This window comes from Crocodylus porosus, unplaced genomic scaffold, assembly GCF_001723895.1.
Source record: "Crocodylus porosus isolate Cpor-Errol unplaced genomic scaffold, CroPor_comp1, whole genome shotgun sequence".
In the NCBI taxonomy this organism is placed as follows: domain Eukaryota; kingdom Metazoa; phylum Chordata; order Crocodylia; family Crocodylidae; genus Crocodylus; species Crocodylus porosus.
The window spans coordinates 241,239,795-241,257,184 of record NW_017728886.1 but is presented as its reverse complement, the minus strand read 5'-3'; the positions used below and the strand labels follow the sequence as shown (position 1 = coordinate 241,257,184).

At 43.5% G+C, this 17,390-nt stretch overlaps 1 protein-coding gene across 2 annotated transcripts in view; it reads right to left on the bottom strand.

Annotated features, from left to right (window-relative positions):
- Positions 1-16,366, bottom strand: part of TRHR (thyrotropin releasing hormone receptor) — a 25,219-nt gene extending 8,853 nt beyond the window's left edge. For both annotated transcript variants that reach the window (XM_019551928.1, XM_019551920.1), the window contains exon 1: positions 15,249-16,366. In XM_019551928.1, the coding sequence (XP_019407473.1) occupies positions 15,249-16,079 (831 nt within the window). In that variant the 5' untranslated portion in view covers positions 16,080-16,366. The remainder of the gene's footprint in view (positions 1-15,248) is intronic.
- Positions 16,367-17,390: the final 1,024 nt, after the last annotated feature.

Sequence of the window (17,390 nt, the reverse complement as noted above, 5' to 3'; positions counted from 1 at the left end):
CTCCATGCTGTCCACATCCCTCTTGAAGTGCGGCGCCCAGAACTGGACGCAGTACTCCAGCTGCGGCCTGATCAGTGCCGCATAGAGGGGGAGGATCACCTCCTTGCACCTGCTGGAGATGCATCTGTGGATGCATGCCAAGGTGTGGTTGGCCTTCCTAACTGCCTCTCCACACTGCTGGCATATTTAAATCCCTCAGTAATTATTCATATGAAGGATAGCACAGCTTGATTGCTCTTTTCTTGGGGATGTGCAGTTCATATTGTAGATTCAGAATACAAATTATTCTTAGCTGAGAAAACTGAAAACATGACTGAATGGCTTTGGGCAAATCCATTTTAGGCCAAATTAGCAGTGTACTTTCAATGAGGATGAAGTGGTTTAGTTTGAATATATTTCTAGCTGTACTTCACCACTCTTAAGATCCAGTGATTTAGGTTCTGAAAATATTCTGGAAAACATTTCAAAAGGCTCCTACTAAACAGAATCTGAGTATCTTAACTCTGCACTGATATTCTTATTCTTCCTGCTCTATGCATGGCCTCAAAAACCTCTTTGTATTAAGCAAGTACTCTTATGAGAGGAAGAATTAAATATTCACAGTATTCCCGCTTTGCTAACTACTATAATTGTTTTCTCCTCTGAATCTTATTTTTATTGTGTCAGCAGATAAAAGGTTTAGTCTTTCTAACTGCACTAAACAAGTATGACAAGGTTTTAAGGGCTTCTGGTATTTCTCTTCTTTTGTTTTCCACACCGTCAAACTAATGCTTTCAATGCTTATTGAAGTCTTGAGAATGTTGGATGCACAGAGTAGAAGGATTGGGTCTAGGATATGAATCTAGAATATTGGTATAAAAATAATAATACAGCTACATTTGAACAGGTTTCATCACCAATAAAACAATGCTGGCTAAGGCTGTATTTTTTCGTGACCATTTTGTTATAACATTTTGTTAAAAACTGACATTTCTCTGTGCAAAACATAACATGTTATTGACTGGAGAAGTGAGAGTATTAGAGGAGAAAGCAAAGAAAAGAAAATTTTCTCTAGCAAATTCCAGGACTCCTTTCTCTTCCTGAAATCTGACTTCATTTCATCCTCTTCTTTCTATTTTCAGTAGTCTAGTCTGTAAGGCTTTTCCTTATGTCTATTTCCTGAGGGGAACCAAACCATTCAAAATGGAGAAAGAGAAAAAAGTCTTCCAGAATTTAAGATTTTTAAGGGTCTCTTCCTTCCAATACTCCCTCCTCTAGAGAGAAGAAAAAAAAATCAAATTAAATACCAACAAGCAAAAGAATAACAGCTTTCTTCTTTTTAGTTTGCCTTGTCCTGCAGCACTTATTGGACTTACACTATACAGTATTTGTATCGATTGTACTGAAACACTGGTCAGCTGGAATGGATCATTATGAGGTATACTCATTTTTTCCTTATGCAGTTTGATCATTTACTCTGTGAATAACATACTATCCATTATTAAAATACAGCATTATTATGAAGAAAGAAATGCGTAAATAAATAAACAGATTTAATCTTAGTGGTTTTTGAGATAAGAATATGGAGCCAAATTCAATTCAGCTCACCCTGGGATGCAAATCTGCAGTGAATCTGTTATTAAAAATAAACAGACAAACAGTAATAAAAAATGGCAAATATTTTCAAAGAATTCTGGTCCTTTGAGTCTCCAGACAGAAACTCTTAGCACTACTATGCTAGACAATCATATGTATGCTCTGAACTGCGCCCAGCAATCAGAGGGCAAACTGTACATAGTGATAATATAATAGAGATGATGTCTCTATATATGGTAGGTTACTATATTATAACTCTACATCCCTGGAAATTGTCAAGAGATACTTGTCTGGGATGGTTTGCCAGAGATGATCCTGTCTTAAGCAGAAGACTGGAGGAGATGACCCCCCAAGGTCCCTTCCAGGCCTACTTGTGTATGATCCTGATTCTGTGGTCAGAAGCATGCTCATTCTAAATCATAGGTGATATAAGAGAGAAATGCTGGCTGGCAGGATATGTGCTGTAATGGTCAGATTCAAATGATGGGTTTCACCCCACCTAACTTCTGATCATCTGCCCCAGAGGGTGATTCAAAGGATCCAGATGCCTAGGATTTGGTGAGCTGTCAAGGGCCTCAAGTGTAGCCCTGCCCCTTGACAAGTGCCCCACCCCCTAGTTGCCATTTTGGGACCAGAAGTCCTGCCCCTAACCTCTGACATTTCCCACCAGAAGTCCTTTCCCTTGCCCCTGGAGGTACTCCTTTTGGGAAGAGGGGTTGCCAACTTAGAATTGGAAAACTGCCCTCAAATTAAACACTAAAAATCAAACGTCCATAATCATATATTTTAATTTAATTTAAAAAATAATATGTTCTGATTTGTGCTATATATACAGAAGTGATTGCATAATAGTTCAAAATGAAGCCTTACTTTTGTATATTGTGTGGGGTATAATGGGGTGTCAGGGGGTACGGGTGGACGGGTGTGGGGTTTGTGAGAAACTGTGGGTGTGTGGGTGGGTAGGTATAAGGGGTTTGTGGGGATGTGTGGATGGTTGGGTATGAGGTTTGTTGGGGGCTGTGGGGTGTGTGGAGGGGGAGGGCGGCTGGATGTGTGTGTGTGAGTCCATGTGTGTAGTTGGGTATGTATGTGAAGCAGTGAGCACCTGAGAGGTGCACCTAAGTGTGTGTGTTTGTACAGTATTTGTGGGGTGTGTGATTGTGTGTGCAGGAGGGTGTGGCTCTGGGGCTTGTGGGGGAGGGTTTGAGGGTATGTGGGATGTACATGGGAGCCCCCCTGAGCTGGTCAGTACACACCCCCCTTGCAACAGCCCATAGCCCACATACCCTGTGGTACCTCCAGGCTGCTGCCAGGAGCACACAGCCCCAGTGTGTCCTGTGCCCACTCCACACTGCCCAGCCATGGCATGTTTGGCCACCCCAGGGCATGCAAGGGACTTGGGGTGGCTCCTTCCAGCTGCTGCTGCTGCTCCCAGCCCCATAGTAGCAGCTGGGAACAGCACATGCAGCTCCGACCCCGCACACCCCATGCCGGCTCTGAGCTGAGCAGTAGCAGTGGCAGCAGTGGCGCCAGGCACTATTACTCAGCTGGGGCCAGGTGCGCCCCCCCTTGCCACTGCTGGGCAGTTTTTGGTGTAGCCGCCTGGAGTCCTCACCAGTCTGTGGTGCATCTCCATCACCACCATCTCTGGGTTGCTCTGTGGCTGCTCTGCACTGTCACCACTGCTTCACGGGGCAACCCAGAGGTGGCGGAGACACAGAGAAGCCCTGCGTGAGCTCCAGGTGGTTGAACCAGAAAGCACCAGCAGGGGGGAGGGGGAGGGACTGCTTTTCCCCCCACATTTAGCAGCAGTTTGTCCAATGCTGCTGCTGCTGAGCCCAGATGGGGACCCTGGAGCCAGCACATGGGGTTAGGGCTGCACATGCTGGTCCCCACCTATACTGCAGAGCTGGGCTAGCAGCAGCAGCAAAGCAGCCTGGACTGCCTAGAAAGGCAGTCCTGCTGCAGAACTGTTCCAGCCCTGCTGCATGCCCAGGATGTGAGTGTGTGCCTGGAGCACAGCAACAGCTGGGCAGGAGCATGGGGCCCATGCCGATGCACTGGAACCAGCACTGGCAGGACCTAGAGCAGGGCAGCAGGAGCGCAGGGCACTGGCTGGCAGGGGCTCTATGGAGCCAGGCTGGGCTGTGCCAGCAGGGAGAAGAGGAAGCCAGCCTAAACCCTATGCTCCTGCCACCCCTCTCTGGGCCCCCATAGGTGCTGGCCTCAGCACACCGGCACAGGCCTCATGCTCCCACCCAGTTGTTGCTGCTCTCTGTATGCCTGCTCATTGCTCCTCCCCCCACCTGCTGCAGTCATTTCCCCACTTCTCTCCCCATGGCTGCAACTGATCCCCTCCCAGCCCCAGTCTCCTCTCCCCTGCCAGTCACTCTGGCACTACATGGCTCCTGGCTGCAGCGCTAGGATGCAGAAGCTGGCCCAGCCCGGCCTGGCCCCAAAGACCAGAGCAATCACCCGCAGTCCTCCACTGCCTCCCTCCCCACTTTCTTATCTGAATTTCCCTCTCCAGTACAGGCAGACTGGAACAGCCCCAGGGTCATAGGCCAGAAGCCTCTGCCAGGCACACTCCTACTTCTACAGTGGCTTGGTCCTGCTGGTGGCTTCCCCTGGGTCCTACTGCCCCTGTCTCCTATTATCTTTGACAGGCAACAAGGGCAGATAAATATTAATGTTATAAAATTTTTAGGGGCCCTGCAGGCTGGATAGAAAGTTTAGGGGCCTGGTGGGTCAGATCTGGCCCACAGGCCATATTTTGCCTGCCCCTGGTCTATCCATAATCTTCATTCACTTGTTTCACAACCTCCTAGAGCCACTTTTGAGAAGTTTCTGAAGACAGGCAGGTCACTGATGCTCATTTTTTCCTCAACAGCCTAATGGTTTAAGTACTTGGCCAGGATGTGGTAGGTCATGATTCTAGACCAATCTCACCCTGAACGGCTGTGAACTCAGAACTCTCACTTCTCCTGAGAATGCCTTTACCACCAGACCAGAGAATAACATGATGGAAAGGGGGCAAGCATTCTTCACCCTGTTGTTGGAAGCTGAGCCATAATTAAACAACAATGTAAGAATAGTGGATCCAAAATAAGAACAAGAAAAGGAGAGCCTGTGTCTGTAGACTTATGATGAAGGCATTTCACTGGGAGGGGGAAGGTCTGCATTCAGGTCCCTATATCCAGGCTTATTCTATTTTTCAACTAATGAGTGTCAGGGAGAAGGGCAAGGTGGTACTTTAGGTAGCATCCCCAGGGGTATACGGGGATGAGGAAAAAACCAGCAGCACAAATTTGTGCCACTGCATTTTCTTCTGGTACACCTCCCTCCCCACTCTAACCCTCCCCCGCCCACATGTGGGGTTAGTGCTGGGGAAAATGCTCCAGGTGGGATAGAGAGGCTGAACCCCACCCCCTCACTGCAAATTAGCAGTACGGGGAATGCCTGCCTGTATGGTGTGTGCAGCACCACAGATGGGTCTGCAGCATCACATCTACACTCACCTGGATGCGCCCTTAGAGGCTAACTGGTTCAAAAAGGCATACGTTTTTGTAGGCAACATCTTACATCATCACATGATGTGACTTGTGAAATTTAAAATGCAGAGTTGTAGAAAAAAGGAAGAGATGGTTTCTTTCTGACCTAAAAGTTAGAGTCCCTGTGGCTGCATTATTTCTATTTTGCAAACAATGATGATGGAAAGTAAAAGATATAAACAACATTAGGAGCGGGGCTCAGGAACCACTCTGTACAGAAATGCCGTAACTTCTAGGCTACAGAATCAGACTCCCCAGTATAGTTGTACATTACAGAGTTTGAAGAACTGAAATAACTCCAACCTTTTTCCAATTAAGCAGCTATTGGGCATGTCTACATGAGACGTTAACCGCGCAGTAGGCTAATAACACTGTGCAGTACTGTGCTGGGCAAAAACCATGCTAATATGTTACCATGTAGTAGTATTACGCTACTGCACTGTAAGCATCACCAAAATCCCATGCACTAGCACTACTGCGCAGTAGCTCAAGTTACTGTGCATTGATTTAGTACTTGGCTAATCAAGTGCTAAACTTAATGAGCAGTAACTACAGTGCATTAATGAACATGTAGCTGTGCCCACTGAGACATTCTGAATCTGGCCTTAAGTACCCTGTCTTTAAATAGCCCAGATCTGCTGGCATACTTCAAGGCTCATTTGTTTCACTTGGCTTTGGAAGACAGGCACTGGGAGCTATGATACAAGCTAATGTAAAGAGAGTGAGTAAAATATGAGTATGTAACATTGCTCGATTAAAAGGAAGCAGCTGGGTGAATTGTGTATTGTTAGCAATAGTCAGTGATAGGCAGGATATTCAAAGCCAAAGTATGGGCAGCTTTAATGTTTTCCAAACTGAAGAAAATTCACACAATGCACACAGAAAAATGAGTAAACATACTGAGTGTTAGTGTGTGTGTGTGTTTATACGTATATGTATATACACTATTGCATAAGCATTATAATGACCTAGAACAGTAATTAACAATTTTGTTTAATTTCTCTTCATGTTGCTTTCAATGGGAAGTTTGAAAGCAACAAGCTGCAAGCTTTTTTTATTGAGTTTGGGGGATACGAAGGGAGGTTGGAACATAAGCCAGTTCCTCAGATTTGAGTGACATTTAATTCAAGTTATTAACCAGTTTTCTTCAAACTTTGTAGGAAATTTCCCTATAGGGCTTATAGCAAACAGGATATTTTTGAGACCCAAACTAGTTTTATTATGCAGAAGTTTCAGAGTTATTAAACATCACTGTAAAGCATCCTTCTAGCCTGTTCACAGGCTTTTAAAGAACAAATCTTTTGCTTGTGGAATAAGTTTGCATAAAATGGCTAATATCAATAAAATGCATGAGAGAAAAGAGGCAGATTCACTAGCTCTGAGCACCAATCTGTTTGCTGTCAGACAACTGAAATTTGTGTAATTAAATCGTCTGTTATACTGTACTCCGCACATATTAAAGATACTTAAATGGGAAAATACATCAATAGCTCTTCAGGTTCAATCTCTCACTTTTTGCTCTTTGGGGACACATGCAAGCCTGATAAGTGGGATCTCTCAGAGACTGAAAAAGTACAATTCCTCTGTAGAAGTGTTATTAAAATAGATTTCTAAAGCACCTTAGAAAAGTTCAGGATAGACAATAAGGGCAGAAAATTATTGAAAGAATGTAGTCTTCAAGAGTGCAGTTGAGTATATTATTGATGTATATGCATAAGTAAGATAATTCAGAAGAATAAGATTGCAATGCTCAGCTCTGGTGAAAGAGTTAGCTTCTGAATGACTAATGTTCAAAATTGTTCAGGCATATCCTGTATGCACTAGAGTCTTTTCATTTTCTAATATAAAATTGAAAAGGAAACATCTAACTAGGAGTCATCAACTGAGTAAGAATTTCTGCTGAAAGGTTTACACAGAAATTGCCACAAGATTGAGGCATTAGATTTGGCAATAATACAAAATGCACAAAAGTACCACAGTTCTAGTCCTGAAAACATTTAATTATGGGACTATTTTTTTTCACATGACCACTGCTGCTGTTCCACAATATTGTGTCCTTGCAATTCTTTCATTGAACACGCACTTAGTGAGATCAGCTTCACCATCAGTTGAGAGAGAATACATGAGTTTTCACTCCTGAATGGCAAGGTAGAAAAGGAATATCTGTTTAATGCTCTTGTGTCTTGTTTTTTTGTAAGAATGACTATTTTCATATTTTTCCCTGGAGTGTTAAAAAGCTAGTTGTACATCCGCAAGTTGTGATACTACATTAGACAGCATGTTTTGGAGAAGTGAGTATCACTTTTGGTTAAATCAAATTCCCATGGAAATTGAGCTAGGATCTCACCCATATCTATAAAAATGCTGTCTAATATCCATCTTTGTTCTTCCTGCTATCAGATATGGATAGTTCTTGTATGGATCATACAGGAACAAATATAGCCCTCTAAATACTCCAAAAGCACTAAGACTTTTTTATGTTTGTTAGTAATCTATTTGAAGTCCTAAATTGCTAAGTAGTGATGTACACCAAGAAAAAAAACCAATCGAAATCATTATTTTAGTTCATTGTCTTGAAAATATCCCAAATGATCAGTGACCTCAAACACTGAATTTGCATTGACACCCTCCCCTTTTGTTCTTCATGAAACAAATGAGACTTTGAACTGTCTGGCTTCAAAAGACACTCTTGACAAGATACTGTCTTCTAATCTTATTGATCTTACCCCTAATCAACTTAACAGCTTCAAGTGCTGTGGACGGGTTTACGTGCAATGAACTGGACAAACTGTGCATGCTCAAATGGCCCACACCCAGCAAAATGTCTAGATAATCTTTTTTCATTCAATAACAACCAAAGGGACATGTCTTCACTCTTGGTGATTTGTGCAGTTTCTTCTACATTTCACCTGGAGAATAGTATGGTGACATTGTCAATAAAATCAAAGTTTCCGTTAGTATTAGAACCCTTCTCTAGGAACCCAAATATTTTCCCATGGTATTTCTCAACAGTATATCAAACTCTTTATTTCAGCAGATTAACTACACCATTTTCTCTTGCCATGATTATTGAAAGAGCATACTGTCATCATTAGACCTTAGAAATCTACTAGAAATCACTGTGGTCAGGCATGTCCTTGAAGTTAGGAAACCTGCTTAAACTCAAGTCATGGGTTAATGCTCTATGCTGGATTAGGAGTAGCGTGTACAACATAATGCCAAAGTGATCCCAGACTGTAATTCTGCCCCAAAAAGGAAAAAGGGCTCAAAACTCAATTCTCCATCCTATATTAGGTATTATCTCATAACCTTAGTGACTGGCAAAGGCCTGATTCAAAGCTCTTTTAAGAGGACATCCATTGTCTTAACTAGCAAATGTTGTGTCATGAGCACAACCTTGCCAGAGAGCGAGATATTGGTGCCATGGTAGAGGCTGTCCACCAGAGCTGCTGCTGCCACAGTACAGATTCCCAGGAAGCTGGCATTCTGGTGCCCGCTCTAAGGCAGTGCCAGGCTTGTGTGCCACTTACCCACCCCTACTTATGCTACTCCCATTACCTTAAATAGAGTTCTGATCTTAATTTTCTGTTGCATTTTATGCCAGGTGATGTTATACAGCCAGCTGGGAGATTGAGCTGATTTCTGTTTTTCTTGGAATAGTCAATACAAATTCTGAACTAAGGGATTGGGAGGGGGGGGAAGAGGGGGAAACCCATGGAGAGGCCTATGCAGAAGACAGGAGCTTTAGGATGAACTGGATACCATTCAAAATGGAGCTCCATGTGTGACACTGTATTGAAGTTTTCATTTTAATTGATTTTAAAATATGCTAAGCCGAATTCTGCTGTCCATGAATTTTGTATCAAACCAAAGTTTGTATCAAACCAAACCAGGGTTATTCTAGCTTTACAAGGTTATAACTAAAATAAAAACTTATCATCTTCTACTATAATATATAGTTATTTAATAGTTCTGGTAAATTGTCCTAATTTTACCAACTGCCCATAATCAGAAAAAAATGATTGCCCAACAGAGGTGGTATTTGACTAATAGCCACATGAAAATGTACTATAAATAGAAGAACGAAGGAAGGAAAAAATCCAGGCCTGTGCCTTTCCTTCTCCTCTAACTTGTATTTTGAAAAAAAAATCACTTGAAAAATAAAAAGGTTTTAGAAAGCTGTTTGTTTGTTTTCTCTCATCTTCCCTAGTTGTGCAAAAGTATGCATTGGAGAACTCCAGTATATGACAGACTTCCCCTAATTGAAGATGCATGGATCAGAGCTGTATCATTGATAAATATACTTGTGCATTTTGCCTGTCAGGTGCTTGACATAAATAAAGGTTAATTAAAATAACAACTCAATGGAGAAAGAAATCACTTTCTACCTCAAATATGCTACTCCGAGTCTCTGCTAATATAAATAATACTTAAGGTTTTGCAGCTATCTATTGAGTTTTCCAGGAAAAATATGATAGAATAGACTTTGAATTTCCATGCTGTACTTCTGTAAGTTTTACTACTTTTAATATTTCAAGTTTTTTATAGTTCCCCAAAGGCAAAAGAGACCTATGCCCCTTTTGTTTTCCTAGGCAGTTTGAATTTAGTCTTTACTTCAGTGGATAAGCACGCTTTGCTCTAAGGATGCTACAGTAAAGAAAGTAAGTTAAGCAAACTCAGTCCCATCTTTCCATCATAGTTCCCCTATAATAGCCACCTCTGTCCTTAAACTTGAATCTCCCTACCTGCTTCTCTGTCAGACTCGAGATGCAAATCCCTTGACTCATTTCAAGCCTTCTAAGGCCCAAGGGTTGACCACTTAAAAGCCTCCTGCCTCTCTCAGTCGACAAAAGCCTTGTACACTGTACTGTTTTCTTTCTAGTCCTGAGTATATAGCTGTTCTAGATGTAAGTTCAGGTACTCTCCATCCTTGTTTTGGCCACTTCAGTGGCTTGAGGCATGAGGAAACACCCAAGGCCACTAGTAGGATAACACAAATTTAAGTGCACAGGACTGAGGATATCTTGCTAACTGGTCAGCTGCTTTTTCTGTCAGCACTTTTCTATCTTGGGCTCACTCACACACTCATGATCAAGGTGCTGGAGTCTGCTTACTTTTTTCCCATGGTTTTAGTTGCTCTTCCTGCTTTTTGCACACATGGGATCAAATTCTACCCTGTTACTCTAGCGTAACACTAATGAAAAGAATGGGAAAGAACTACTGGGAATGAAAAGAAAATCTCTCAGTAGCTGCATCTACATGATGACTGCACAGTCATTACTGCACAGTCATTTAAACAGGTACTAAATGACTGCGCAGTAACCAGAGTTACCACGCAGTAGTGTAGTCAAATGGCTTTTTCATGATGCTGACTGCACGGAAGCTGGAAACTACTGTGCAGTAGCATTGCAGCACACTTTCTGCCATATGATGCTACTGCACAGTATTCACAGGCTACTGTGCAGTCAGCATCTCATATAGATGTGGCCAGCAATCCCACTCCACCAGGACCTGAGACCCTGCCCTCCCCCCCAACATGTTCAGGTAGGGTCTATGAAAGGGGAAGGAAATGGGCAGGAGAGGGCTGTGTCCATGTGTGTAGGGGTGGGGGGTTTCTGAGGACTGCAAAGCCAGAGGCAGGCCAGGGTCTAGGTGGAGAGGCAAGGGCTAAGAGACTTAGGCTCAGCAGGATTGGGATGGGCCAGGGTCTGAGGTGGGCCATCCCAATAACAACCAAGGGGGGCAAGAGTGCCCGAAAGCCCCCCTGGCTCAACAAGGGTGTCCAGGAATGCCTGACTGCTAAAAAGGTGGTGTACAACTGGTGGAAGGGGAGTGCTATCTCCAAAGAGGAGTATACCTCCTCTGCTCGGGCCTGTAGGGGGGCAGTCAGGAAAGCTAAGGCAGACATAGAGCTAGGACTAGCGTCCAAGATCAAAGATAATAAAAAGTCCTTTTTCAAATATAAAGGGAGGATGAAAAAAGCACCAGGAAATGTGGGGCCCCTGCAAGATTCTCTGGGCAATCTGGTGGTTGCACCAGAGGAGAAAGCAGACCTCTTTAACCAATTTTTCACCTCCGTTTTCTTGTGCATGGACCAGGACTTCCCCACTGTGATGCAAGACGGACTGGAGGGGAATGCCTCCAGACCTCAGGTTGCGGAGGACTGGGTTAGAGAGCTTCTGGAGGGGCTGGACGTGTTCAGATCAGTGGGTCCAGATGCTCTCTACCCCAGGGTGTTGAGGGAGCTAGCAGGGGTTATTGCAGGGCCCTTGGCATGGCTTTACAAGTGCTTGTGGTGCTCAGGCCAGGTGCCAGGTGATTGGAAGATAGTCAACATGGTCCTCATCTTTAAAAAAGGGAGGAGGGAGGACCTGGGTGACTATAGATCCGTTAGTCTTACCTCAGTCCTAGGGAAACTCTTTGAGATCATCAAGGAGCACATCTGCTATGGGCTGGCTTCAGGGATGATGCTCAAGGGCAACTAGCACCATTTCATCAGGGACAGGTCATGTCAGACCAACCTGCTTGCCTTTTATGATCAGGTCACAAAAGCATTGGAGGCAGGTGTAGCAGTGGACATAGTCTTTCTGGACTTCAGCAAGGCCTTTGACACCATCTCCCACCCCATCCTCATTAAAAAACTAGGTGACTGTGGCATTGATGTCTACACAGTCAGATGGATTGCAGATTGGCTGAAGGGCCGTACCCAGAAGATGGTGGTGGATGGGTCATATTCGACGTGGGGGGAAGTGGGCAGCGGAGTCCCCCAGGGCTCGTGCTGTTCAATTTCTTTATCAGCGATTTGGACGACAGGGTGAAAAGCAACCTGTTTAAATTTGCTGATGATACCAAAATTTAGGGTGAGGTGAGCAGGCTAGTAGGGAGGGAAAGACTGCAGCAAGACCTGAATAGGTTACAGGGGTGGGCTAACAAAAACAGGATGCGTTTCAATACTGATGAATGCAGGGTGCTGCACTTGGGCAGTAGTAACCAGCAGCACGCTTATAAGATGGGAAACTCCCTTCTTGAGAGCACAGAGGCAGAAAGGGATCTTGGAATTGTTATTGACTCAAAGATGAACATGGGCCAACAATGCAAGATCACGGTTGGCAGGGCTAACCGGACCTTGTTGTGCATCCACAGGTGCATCTCAAGTAGGGCCAAGGAGGTGATCCTCCCCCTCAACGCGACACTGGTCAGCACACAGCTGGAGTACTGCATCCAGTTCTGTGTGCCCTGCTTCAGGAGGGATGTGGACAACATTGAGAGGGTCCAGAGGAGGGCCACCCGCATGATCCGGGGACAACAGGGCAGACCCTACAATGAGAGACTGTGGGTCCTGAAGCTGTTCAGCCTTCACAAGAGAAGGCTAAGGGGGGACCTGGTGACTGTCTATAAACTCACTAGGGGGGACCGGAAGGGTTTGGGAGAGACCTTGTTTCCCCTAGCGCCCCCTGGCATAGCAAGGAATAACAGCCACAAGTTGTTGGAGAGTAGGTTTAGATTAGACATCCATAAGAACTACTTCACAGTCAGGGTGGCTAGGAGCTGGAACCAACTTCCAAGGGAAGTGGTGCTGGCTCCTACCCTGGGGATCTTTAAGAAGAGGCTTGATGCCTGGCTGGACTCATTTGAGCCCAGTTTTTCTCCTGCCCAGGTGGGAGGTCGGACTTGAGGATCTACAAGGTCCCTTCTGACCTGACTTCTACGATTCCATGATTCTGAATGTCGGGATGGTTAGGGAAGTTCAGAGAGAATGCGGATAAGGGCAGGCTAGGGTCTGGTGCTGGTGGGTGGCTTTCTCCTGTCATCAAAGGCTAGGGGTTGACAGTTTGGGCTGCAGAGAGGGGCTGGGCTTCCCAGCCCCTGAGCTGTCAGGGCAGGGGCTCTCTTTCACTCCAGTTGCAGCATTAGCCCACAGTCGGTCACAAAGCAACTCCCTGGAGGGGAGGGGAAAGAGGTGGGAGCAGGGCACACTGGGATGCCAGAGTGCATTGCTGCATCCCCAGTCAGTTGGGGTTGTGTGCAAGCACTGCTTCAAACATTTATACCCCAGTTATTAGCACTTCAGCCACATCCAGTGTGATGGAAATCTCTACCACAGGGGCCATTTTTTAAACTGTTGAAGTGCTGTGAATGCTTGTGCTGTGAATGCTGTGATTCCACTGACTGAAATATAACATTTGTGTGCACCCTTAGTAGGCAAACTCCTTTGGGGCACTACATTTTTCCATTTGATTTTGTAGCACTAAGCACATTTTAGATACTGCCATAGTATAGATCATATTAAAAATGTCAGTAATAATGGCATACCTTCATGTCCCCTCCCCATGTATGCAAACACTAGTTTTACTAAAAATACAGCAATGATAATCTATCCAATTTAGTGGCTCTGTGAAGAATCTTTTCAATTTTTATAAAACACAACATACATATTGTACATTGCATTTTAGTTTTATAACACACAATAGCTCTGGTCTGAAACATTAAGTAAAACCCTAAATAAAAAGATCGTTCCAGTTTTTCAAAGGATGCTAACCAATATAAAGTACTCATCACCAAGCACACACAGCTGTCTCATTAAAGGCTTGAAACTTGAAAATTAACTAAGAGGAAAAAAAATCTCATGAATGATACAAAACCAAAGCAAACACTTCGAACTCAAAGAGGGAAGTATAAAGGGAGACATAAAACCAAATACAAATAACAAACATGCAAACAGTTTCTTTATTTCTAAACAGGAGATCTCTTGATCTGCTCATGTTGAATGTCCTGCTAATCGATTAGGTGGTAAGGTGAATGCTGTGCGCACAGCGGGAAAAACAACCAGTCTCATTAAACTGTAACAATTTACACTAGGAAGTACTAACATCTTACTCATCCTTTATAGGTTTTGCTCATACCCTAGACCTATCCCTCTGCACACCCCATCCTCCCCCCACTGTTCTGAGCATTTCAAAATTGATGACAACTTCAAACATTATATTTACAGAAATTAGGCTTCCTTTTGATCTTACCAGAAGATCGAGAGCCTGATGCAGAAGATTCTAAGGGCAGAGCAGGAGGGTAGTCGGCAAGTGGGGGGGGAGAGGAGGGGAGGGGAGGGTGGAAATAGGTGCTCACACTTAAATTAAAATTTTAGTACTTTATGAACCTGGGCATGGTCAGTTGGCTGATGTTGCCCTCTCAGGACTGGACCTTAAAAAAGTGTGAACTGCTCTCAGTGTCAGGTATAATGTTAGTTATTATTGTGAAACCCGTTGGTACAGATATGTACCTCTAAACTATGTTGGCATACATATCCAGTTATAATTAATCTGATAAAATCTGTTATCCACTTTGAAGCATCATCATTTAATATTGTTGGTGACAATGAATTACCCAACAGATGGAATAAAAGTGATACTAATACTTAAGAGTTCACTTAACACTTTCCATTTCCAGGCTTCTACAACTACAAGCTACTTATCTATATTTCATAGCTGGGGAAACCGAGATACACAAGGTAGTAATTTTTCTACAGTCTAGGAAAGACATCAAAACTCAGGTCTCATGAATTTCCATTTTTATTCTCTATTTGTAGATCACAGAAATAACTCAGGAATTACCTGGTATATTTGCCTGCATTATTAGCAGAGTGCATTTTGAGGGGAAAGGCATTTTTTTCTTCACATTTAAATCCTCATGTTGACAGTATATATATATAGCTGGCTTCTTGGAACATCAAAATAAGACACTCAGTTATCTCTCAACACATATATCCTGTATATGTCTAGAGTAGGCAGGAGTTAATAGATCATCCTTAGGTTCAATATACTTAGTCAAATGCTCTAACTGACTGCTGTGAATGGGTAGATTTTAAGATTTTTCTGCATGTCTTTAAACTACATAAAATGCTCTAAGAATATTTCCTTATTCTAATCATCTCTACTTTTATCATTTTTCTACATAAAATCTAAAGAAATGATATATATGTTGGAGAGTGCTTCTCTATGTTTTGTAAGTATTTATCATATTCATATCATCTAGCTTCACAAAAAAAATAGTACATTTTACACATCTAGAGGATCCCTAAAGCAATGTTATTTAGGTTTCAAAAAGCTATTTCTTTGAGTTTCCTACCTGTCTTCTAGAAGCAATAGTGCTATTGAAACACCTGTTTGTCATCTTGGAGTTCACATTCTTGCTTTGGTGAGTTGAGTTGTTTCTCCATCTCTTAGAATTTTCTTTTGGATCTGAAGGGATGGGATTCAGGAATAATATTCTCGCAATCAGACCATAGAGGACAGTGGCCAGTATCATTGGCACAACATAAAATATACCAAAATCCATCATATATATAGGGGAGTAGTAGCTTCTGGACACCTTGTAGCCACAGGACACAACAATGGTATCTTTGTAGACTACAGTGTTGAGATCTAGAAGGAAAAACCAGAGCATACAGTATATGGAGGTGAAAGCCCAGACAAAAATAATGATCTTTTTGGCTCTTGAAAAAGTACATAAGAATTGGGCTTTGATTGGGTGGCAGATGGCTATGTATCTCTCAATGGTGAAAGCAGTGATGGAGCAAGAAGAAGCATTGATGCCTAGGTACTGGAGGTAAGTAATGCAGAGGCATCCTGCATAACCATAGACCCAAGATCCATAGAGGCTCTCTGTAATGTTGGGTAGTCCTGCAGCCATCAGCACCATGAGATCAGCCACAGCGAGACTCACCAGGTAGCAGTTAGTAGGAGTCCTCATGTGTTTAGTCCTGAGGACTACCAACACCACCATGACATTGCCCACTATGCCAAGTCCACAGATGAAGAGGACCAAGAGGATGGTAACCACTTGGTATTCAGTAGTGATAATTTCTTGGCTTGGCAGCAGCCCAGTTTGGTTCTGTTCATCCACTGTGCCATTCTCCATCTTCACCAGCTTGGAGCTGTTTCTGCTGGGCAATTGCATTCAGCACATTTTCTCTGTTCTCCCCTGCAAAAACTTGAACACAACAAGGAATGAATGATATATAATTCCATAGCACATCTTCCACATAGTTACAGCCCCACACTTTCTTCACCCCAAGGTTCCTGGGCTTTCTTCCTTACATGACCAATTACCAGATTGGCAAGTCCCTTTCAGATCCCATTTCATTAAAACAGTTTAAAAAGCAGGTTCCCTATAGCTGATCTATGACACTCATGAGAACGAATGCAGCTACAGATGAGAGCTTTCCCTCTGCAGAACAGACTGCCTTTAAGAGGAGAGGAAGGGGAGGGGGAATTGAAGAGTCCTTTCCCTATTCCGATAGAAATCCCCAGGCAACTAGCTAACAGTCCATAGGACTGGGCTGACCCAGCACTACCAACCCAGGAGGCAATCACAGAGTGGAGGAGGTGGAGACAAGAATGGAGAGGCAAAGGGAGGGAGAGAGTCATGACCCTCAGCCTTCTTAGCCTTTTACACAGCTTTGCCTTTGTGCTGTCAGATGATTACTCTCATGTGGTGTATTGATCAGCTGGGTATAAATGAAGTGCAATCATTTTGCAAAAATGTAGCATACTTTTTAAAATTCTGGTTTCCCACAGTTCCTTTTCCCTGTGTAAATGAAGATAGTGGCTTGCACTTACCTTACTCTCTGCAAGGTTTTCAGAGTTGTATGTGGCCCTTCAGAGCTGAGGAAATGAAAACCATCCCAACTTTGGAAACCAGGAGGAAAACCTGTATCGCACTTTACTGCACAATTGTGCCTGACAATGGTTCTGTCACTAGGACTGCAGAGTCCTGTCACCCCTAAGCCCTCCCGGTTCTCTCCTGGATCATATGGCTGCAACAAAACTGTCAAATCACCAATTGTCTCTTAATGAGAATACATATACATACTGTTCAATGATTCATAGTCTTCTCTCCCTTGAAGAATCTTCCCTAGTAACACAGTTCCCAGTCAGAATGAGTAAAACCATGAACAAACAAGGCACTCCACACAAATCATCCCCCTTGATCCACTAATGAAAAATCCAAACAGACCTGTATATTTCCTAATCCAAGTACACCTTGAGATGTGTGCTGTGCTCCTGTCTTATAACCTGCTGTGAATCTCCATGCTTTACAGAGAGTGTGGGTAGCTCAGTTAAAGGGCTCCTGCCTCCCTTTGTAGTATCTTTTCCCAAGTCCCTTTATTATCTGTTACTAATTCTAGTTGCACATTTGGAGTCTGAAGAGTAAATCTGCTTGAAGTCCATAATCTCTTCTTCCATTTGTAGCATGTTTGTTGTTCCT